Source organism: Cariama cristata, unplaced genomic scaffold, assembly GCF_000690535.1.
Source record: "Cariama cristata isolate BGI_N322 unplaced genomic scaffold, ASM69053v1 scaffold25757, whole genome shotgun sequence".
Classification (NCBI taxonomy): Eukaryota; Metazoa; Chordata; class Aves; order Cariamiformes; family Cariamidae; genus Cariama; species Cariama cristata.
Genome location: NW_009628877.1, coordinates 10,255 through 19,126, shown reverse-complemented (window position 1 = coordinate 19,126; position 8,872 = coordinate 10,255). Strand labels below are relative to the sequence as shown.

The 8,872-nt window shown below is 39.9% G+C and overlaps 1 protein-coding gene across 1 annotated transcript in view; it reads right to left on the bottom strand.

Annotated features, from left to right (window-relative positions):
* Positions 1–258: 258 nt before the first annotated feature.
* Positions 259–8,872, bottom strand: part of TSC1 (tuberous sclerosis 1) — a 17,686-nt gene continuing 9,072 nt past the window's right edge. Inside the window, 11 exon segments of the mRNA XM_009704971.1 lie at positions 259–745; positions 1,521–1,682; positions 1,796–1,983; positions 3,001–3,123; positions 3,708–3,818; positions 4,192–4,374; positions 5,282–5,448; positions 6,086–6,129; positions 6,876–7,085; positions 7,087–7,438; positions 7,548–7,646. Of these exon segments, the coding sequence (XP_009703273.1) occupies positions 259–745; positions 1,521–1,682; positions 1,796–1,983; positions 3,001–3,123; positions 3,708–3,818; positions 4,192–4,374; positions 5,282–5,448; positions 6,086–6,129; positions 6,876–7,085; positions 7,087–7,438; positions 7,548–7,646 (2,126 nt within the window).

Genomic DNA, 8,872 nt, shown 5'->3' with positions numbered 1-8,872 from the left:
TCCCTTCAGATTAGTACACGCTGCTAAGGACTGAATTTGAGAAAGAAGCCAGAGTTAGGCTGGGTGTTTCAATTCCAGACCCAAAAATCCACTTCGCATTCATTCAGCAGCCTTCTGTTTCCGGACATCAATCCTATTCCGCTGCATGAGCTAGCTGCTCAGACCAAAGAAACATAAAAGCTTTTAGTTAAACTTGCATTCATGCCTCCTGTTCTATGCCAAGAATATGAAAATAACACTGATTGACTATCTTCCTTTTTAACTGTGGTCATGATGAGTTTCATTGTAGTCCATGATATGAAGCTGTCCAACACTGCTTTCCTGGATCTTAGGTGAAAGGCTAAGGTTATTGGGGCTTGGAGGGGTCTTTGTCTCCATGCTTGGATCTTTACATAGTTCAGTCTTTAGAGCATCGGAAAGCCTGTTGATAGTTACACCCTCCTCATCACATTGGCTCTCACTCTTGTTGCGAAATAATTCTCGTGCCTTCATTCCAAGGAAGCTCTTGGAGCTGGGGAGTGAACCTACAGTCAGTGGGACAGTAGTCGAGGGCTCCAGCAACATAGATGTCTCCCAGCGACTGCTGAATCTCTGGTTCTGGGGTTTTTCCGGGGTGGAGAGCTCACTGCTACTGCCACCCTTACTGCTACTACTTCCTCGAGTACTTGGAGATTTGGTCTCTCCATTTCTACCAACTGTTTCTTCACTGCATCCTGCCACAGTATCTTCATTCACACAATCCAACCTGTTTTGGAAAGAGAAGGGGATACAGTGTCAAGAAAATGGTAGCAACTTTTTACAATGGACAGGGAAATGCTGGGGAAAGCAGGTTACTTTACTTTCCATTTCTGCTACTGCATATGTACTTCCATCAGTTTTCCTTTCACAGTTTTGTAGCAAAGCAGAAGTGACAGAGGGTAACCAGAAAAGTAAGGTGTCACACTCAGCTTTGCAACATCCAGTGTTTTAAGACCAAAGCTGACAAAAATCTCAAAGCAGAACAGAACTGGATCCTGATCTGTTAAGGTAAAGGAAGAGATTGGTGCATCTTCCTTGGATTGTAGATCTTTTACCTAACCCAAGCACAGGTGATTGCCACAGATCTGCTGGCAGTGCAAGAAATTATCCTGATGCTGTAGCAGAATCTGGTGTAGAGAAAAAGGTATGATCTGAGGGAAAGTACAGCACTACCTAGACACTTTAGGTAGATGTATGTAAAACAGCTACTTAACAACAGTGTAATAATTTGTAGATTAAAGAGATTGGTCTATGAGACAAACCAGAGGTTTCTCTCAAACCAAGTAATGGTTCAGCTATCTGAAAAGTACTTCATGAGCACTTCCAGTTTTGTCAATGACTCTCAATAACCTGGTCAGAGTCTTGAAATAGATTCAGTCTGTAAAAGGGCGAGTAACAGAAATATTTTGAGATAATGCATCCAAGTGCTAGGAATTCCACAAGGGTATCAACTTCCAAGGAGCTGGTCATGAGTCCAGCACATTTTACATCATCACCCTTACCTTTCTTCTGCTGCTTCAGCTGCTTCTGTTTTATCATCTTCAAGTTTTTTCAGTAGGCTGCTCTTCTCCAGCCGGCCAAACAGATCCAAGATCTCCAGCTCAAATGCCTGTGTGATTCTTTTCTGGGCCTTGTACCTACTTTCTACTGCTTGCAGCTGACCTCTGAACAGAAAAAGAAACCAAAATCCATTAGGTCCAGCATCTCCAGATTCTGCCTCAACTATGATAGTGCATCCGTCAATGCACAGCTAAAATTTTACATAGAAAACCCCTACCTTGCTTGGATTTTGACATCTTCCAGGTATTTCTTTTGCTCCAGGAAGAGATGGTCCTTTTTAGCAAGCTGAGACTCCAGTTCAGCTATCCGTTTCTGGGAAGCATCAAGCCTTTGGCTTTGCTGTTGAACACACAATTTTGCTTTCTCCAGTTCTTTCCGAAAAGCAGCGTGCAACATTTCAACCTCCTCAAAGGAAAGAACACAATGTTAAAGTATAATTTGATTGTGTGTTATTTTTATTAATATTTAGATATGTTTCTGATGCTATAAATAGGCACACTTTTAAGCACGATGGAATAAAAGAAGCATTTCTAAAAACAGATACAGAAAAACGGATAGTCTGAGGATGTACACTATTAAGTTACTGTGAAAATAACTATACATCACTGGAATTTATTAGCACGTTAATGTTCCTTATGAAAAGCTCTTTTCAGCAAAGCAAACTTGCCAGTTCTGCACTGGATTAGAATAGACAAACTCCATTTTAAACCCATTTTTGCAACATGACCTTCATTAAATACCAGTAAAGACTTTTTTTTTGGCTTATTATCACCTTCTTTAATTACTTGCTGTCACGCAGAAGCAGTTATATTGTTGTCTAATTTACTTGCTTCTAATTAAAAAAATGTTTCTCTGAAGTCATGAAGTAAAACCATATGAACCACAGAAGTTTTAGTAAAGTTAATACTAACTCTTAATAGGAAAACAACTGAGAAGAGTAAGACTGCTTGTTTAAAAACAGCACCTCACAAAAACCTGTAAAATCCTCGTTAAGATCTTTCTACAAATTCTAGCACTAGTACCCTATGTTACCCACTTTCACGAACATAAAAGCCCAATGTTACTTTACCAGCAATACTCTGCTGTCAATTACATTAAGAGCACAGTCAAGTCTTGGCCCTTGGCAGGAAAAAATTGCTACGGATTTACATCAAGTGGCTAAAACTGACTTCAGGTGTACCCTAACATCCCCTTCTTAGCTTTCAGGTACAGGGCACTGAAGATATTCCATAAAACTACAGTGCACAAAAATATCCGAATAGAAGATCAAATATGAAATCCAATCCCTGAAAATCAATTTCAAAACAAAGTATCTGTTATGAGGCATTTCTTTCATTCTGAACACAAGGCTGAGAACAGCTTGATGATGACCTCAAGTGAAGTCTTCCCCAAAAGGTCTCCTCTGCAACTCTGCAATCATACCTTTGTAGTGTCTGTGTGCTTGTGCTGCAGCTGCTCCAGGTACAACTCATTGACCTCTCCAAGAACCAGAAGTTGCCTGTTCAAGAACTCCATCTGCTGTTGCACTGATTCGCTGTTGGAAAGCTTTAAAGACAAATTGAAGAGAATCAAGCGTTAGAATGAATAGATCAGGAGGAGAGTCACAGCTGATAGGCACTGTGTTCACAGGGTATTTTTTTTATAAAAAAAGGAGACAAATACAAGAATTCAATGCATCATAGGTCATAAGTGTTAAATAAATTAGTTTTCATAAAGCTGGTAACAGCCCATACAAAACTTCCCTATATAGGCATTGCTTCCTTTAAGATAACCATGTTTCCACTTACACAAGAAGTCCAGTCAACTTCTGATACAAACAAGATCTCTAAGATGTCAAGATTTAGCAGAGCTTTAATAGAAGCTCATATGGCTCATTCTGCAAATTCCTACTGTGGAAAATTCACCCAAAATGAGAAGTTTCGGAAGCCTTTGAACCGAATTTAAAGTTTCTTCACCAAACTACATTTCTCTGTTGTTTTTGTGCAATTAATATCAGAATCTATGGAACTAAGCACAAGCTTCTTTCAGAAGAAGAAAGAAAAAGCACCTGATAAAAATTATCAGGAAAAAAAAACACCAACAAAAAACCAGCAAGACACAAAGGGACCTTGGGAGCAGTGACTTCTTACCTTTTGCGAAACTTGGCTAAGAAGCAATTCAGTGTGACACACCTTGTTGTTAGCCTTCTTTAATTCTAACCTCAGATCTGCAATCATATTCCGGCAGTCTTCCAGCTTGGTCTGTTCAAAGGAAAAAAAAAACTCACTCAGAGTTCTGAAACTTTAATAAGGACTAGCAATGGCATATGGTTGGAGGGCCGTAACCCCCAGCACTATAAATCAAGTCATACTGAGCACTTGTGAAAGCCCCAAAACCAGCTAAGAAACTGCATGTTCCTATTTCCAAACTGAAGACAGGACAAAACAGAACTGTAAAAGGACACTGACTAAGTTAGGCGTCTCCAATTATGTGCTGTCTTATTCTGAATTAGGACAATATCTCTACTAGAGATATGTAACTTACTTTCAGATATTTCATGCCATGTTCTTAGGAAGGTTATTTTTAAAATCAGTAAGTAGATAACACAATTTTGTTCAGTGTCGTGCTTCATACCTGCAATTCCTGGCTCTGGTTGTAGAATTCCTCCCGGTCATGCTGCAGCTGTCTGATCTGGCTGTGAAGCTGAGCCACTATATTTTCATGTTCCTCCTGAAACTGGTGGTACCTTGCCTGTTCTTTCTGCAGACTCAGTTTCAAGGCCTGGATTTCTTTTTCCTGTAGTTTCAGCTGATCTTTCTGTTAAGAACCCCATACGAAGCATCAGACAAGATATCCACTTTATTAGTTAGAACACCTGTCCTAAGTCACTAGCTAAGTAAAGCTATCAATTAACAGCATGCAGGCGTAACATTTTTTCATAGACAGAACATTCTATATAAAGCATGTTCTTAAGGCTTTTGGGGTTTGGTTTGGTTTTTAGCTGAAAAAGAGATTAAATGGTGATAGAGTGGACAGGCTGAAAACTCAAAGGCACATCCAAAGGCACAATGAGCAACAGCAGATTCCTTCTCTGCACCTCACGCTTTTGACAGGGACTTGGGCTCCACAGTTGAAGCAACAGTTTGTCTTCCAAAACCTATCTGGAAGTCTGTTTTTGGCTCTTGTACTGAATTATCAAAAGGTGAAACTGTTGATGGAATTAGCTATAATATGGAGATACAGAACGAAACATGCCTAAATCTGTAACGACACATCCTTCAACGCACTTACAACTTAAAATTTTATCTAAATACCTCTGGAAAAGAATATTTGAGTTTTCAAAGTTTTTGCTATTACTCCTCAATTGAGGAGCAAAAGGACAATACTCCTTCAAATAATGCAATAAAGTGTCTAGCTAGGCATTAAGTAACTGCTCCATTAACTGTGAAGCCTTTAACATTACCCAAAGGTAAGTGCTGGTTCGGATCAAGCATGCAAGCATCCACTGATTCAGTTGCCTACAGTCAAATAGAAACTACTGGTTTCAATACTCACAGTGCACGTAATTTGTCTACAAGTCATTCCACAAACACTGATTTTAATAAGGTGAGAAATAAGGCTTCTTTTTTAATTGAGTGGTACAGAAAGATACTGGCCAAGCCAATTAATACTTGTTCTAGCACCATTGTGTTTAAATCACTACTAGAGCTGTATCCCGGCTCACCATGGCAGCATTATGTTCCTCCAGAGCTGTTGCTTTAATCACTTTTCGCAAGAGTCGACGGTTCCGAAGGGCATGTTGTTGTCTTTTGAAGCGTTCATACAATAACTGGTTGTGCAGCAAAAGCAGTTGGTTACGCAGGGTGTGAATCTCATCCGAAGGGGGAGAACCTGGATTGGAGTTAGAAGACAGAAGAGGTTACTGAACTGTACTGTCCCTATTCCATATATCGGGAAATATTTTCTAAAATAAGCAAATTAGATTTCTTTGAAATTACAACTTTAAAAAAAAAAGGTCTCTATCTGCTATATTTGATTTCCAATACCAACTTAAAGTTCTACACATTTTTCCCAAAGAAACCCATACATGCTTCAAATGGATTGCTCCTTTTATTAAGAAAAAAACCGCAAGCTCACCATTACCACAGAAGCCTAAGAATACAAACCTATGACACATATGTGAAGCAGCAACAAAAACAATCATCAGGTTTAGATTCAAATAGTATTGAAAAGGTCAAAGGATCTGTTAAATGATCAGCATCACTCTGAGGGCTAGCAGAACTAAAATGGTCAAAAGCATTGGTCTAGAATTGTGGTGAAAGAAGTTTTCACTTTTCAAAGATGAAAAGAAGCCCCTCATCTCACTGGAACACAGACGTCTATCTGCTAAGCAGATAAACCATGACTTAATGGAGGGCAACATCTTTCTGCAGCATTAGTTAAAAAAATAAAAAGTATGCAGGTCATTGTTTAAGCAAGTCTAATAATAGAGAAACAGACTGCCAAAACACATGAGAAACTTCCTCACCCCCAAAGTGAGTCCAGTCAGCAGATTTGCTTGGCAGAGACAACCTGAAAAATGAAAATGCAGCAGTAACCATTAAGTTTAAATATAAAAACACTCTACAAGTCACTTTAAAATGGAATGCTCACCTCAAAAGAGCTTACAGCCTAATAAAAGTACAACTGTGGTCAGTCAGTATGAAAAGAATAAGGAGGAACCATGCAAGCAGCAGGTTGCAAGAGCAGAGGATGGAGGGCGTAATTTCTTAGAAACGGGAGAAAAATTCTCTCAGGCAGAAAACAGCACAAGGACAAAGAGCAATACAGGGTAATAAGATGCAAAGAAGCAATACAGCAGACACACCTAAACCTTAAATCTGGTTCTCCAGTTCTTAGCTTCATGTATATTAGAAAGAAGAAAGTGTCAATCTCCCCTTGGCCTCTGCATTTGCTTTTGAGTATCTAGTGTGGGACTTAAACCTGATAAAGTAAACAAATCTCACTAATAGTGGTACCAAAACCACACTTGCAGCACAGCCAACGGCCCTGCTTCTTCATCCCAAGCTCTGTTAGTGGAGGCAGTAAGAGTACAATGGTCACAGCCCCCCTTTTTTTTGTATCAAAGCAAACACATTACCACTGCAAATATAAAAATCCTCCACCCAGAACTCCTAGCTCAGTTAACAGTCATGTTTCACAGAACATGGTTTCACTACAGATTTCCAGACATGGCTGCTTTTCAGGCACAGCTATTAAAATAAGCCAGCACAAGAGGGAGTAACAAGAAAGTCTGCAAAGATTTTTCAGTCACCTACTTGTTTAGCTCCTTAGTGTGTGCATCCGCTCCTTGCTGTATCAGTCTGTCCAGTACTTCCACAGGAGAAGTGGAGGACATGCAGTCATCATCCTGGGTTCCCTTGGCTTTCTTTAGCAGCTCCTCGGTCTTCTTGCCAACAAAGAGGTAGGCAGTCTTTGGTAATGCAACCTCAAAAAGGTGCTCATATAGGGGAGGCTGCCCACTCCCATCTTCTTTGTGCTGGTACTTTGCAAGGGCTGGGAGTGAGAATACTTGTCTCCCCAGAGGTTCCTTCCCTGTTCCCAGCAGGGCTTTCACCAGAGCCTCCACAGGGCTTGTCTATGGGAGTAAATGTTTGTTTGGGTGTTTCCCGTGCACTCTCAGGTCCAGGCTTGTCCAGAGAAGATGTTAAAGGCTCAGAGGTCTGACTATGTCCCTGAACACTAGAGACTACTGAATGAGTCTTCTTTTGAGAGCCCGACAGACTTTCATTTGTGCGGTAAAATGGAGAGTCAAATCCTCCTCTAGGCACCATGTGTTCAGCATCGGTTGTGATCTCGGAGATCTCTTTAGATATTGCATCTGAGAAGGATAGGAGGGAGAGCATAATTATTTATCTTGTATTTCGACATCACAAACATTTCCTTAGCTAAGATGTATATAAGGATGACAGACATTAGACAGACATTACCTTCCTCTCTGTCCTTTTCAGCACTATCTTCAAAAGACAAACCACCTAAAAACTCTGGAAGATCACTTAAAGTTACTGAACTTTTACTACCGGGTGTGTCTGGAGAACAGAAAAGAGAAAGGAAAAGTTAGTTGTACAGATGCTGTTTTCTCCAGCACAAAACAGAAGTCTTTTACTCCTGTAAGGTCCTTAGAATAAGCTTGTCCCTCCTTCAGATGCTTCCTCAAAGGAGAAAGCTATCTGACTCCTGTTCCACTCCCTGTGGAAACCAGTTCAGAGATCAGTCATTGGTCAGTCCTGATCCTGAAATGTAATCTTGTAAACTTAACTTTTGCGATTGCACAAGTGTAGGCAACTGCCTCTAAGAACAAGGATGTGCTATTTGCAATTTAACCCACTAAATAAATAAAATTTCAAAAAGTGGCTTAAGTGTAGTGTGACTACTATACTTCCACACAGGCATTAAACTCCCCTTTAGATTCTGATCTGGCTACACAAGGACATAGTACTTACCTGAAAAAAGGAAGTCTAGCGAATTGACGTAACACAAACTTGACAGTATGTGGCTACTGATCAAAACTCCAAGGCAGCTGCCAGGGAGATATACACTAAAGCATGCAGGACAGAAACCTCATGCTTGCAGCTCTGTCACAGAGTAGGAACGCACTGAAAAATCTAGCCTGTTCTTAACTTGTAATTCAGAATCAGATTCCAGTATTACCATACAACTTCACCAAAGAAAACCAGCTTTAAATTTCACTATCAGCTCCACTTTCAGGTGGTGAAGATTCACAGTACAGAAGCCTCAAATACAGTGCCAAAAATCCTTTCTACAGCTGTCACAGATGTAGAGGACAGAGAATGGAAAATGGAATCTAGATTTACCTATTAGAAGCTCAGTTCCTCAATCATCCACTGTTGATTTCAATATTTCACAGGACTTTAAAAAAAAGTTCAAGTACAGCAATATAATTGTACATAGAAAACAAAGTTTTTCCAAGAGCCTTTAAAAGGGAGCATCATACCTATCCTTATGTGCAGCCTCACAGTTTGGTCCACACATGTGACATAAAAGTTGTTTGAGTAAGACTTCATGTACAATTTGCTGCTTCTAACAAAAACCCTCACCCTCAAAGAACCAGCTTTAAACAAAAAATTACCCTTTTTCAGGCTTCACTGTATATCTGTATATTTAAACATGCATAAGAATGCATGGAGCCAGTCTGTGAACAGTTAAAATGAAATCAAAAGCATTACAAGAAGGTTTTAAGTTGAGTCATAGGTTAAGGCAGGATCCAGGAACTACAAAAAACTCAAGGAAAACA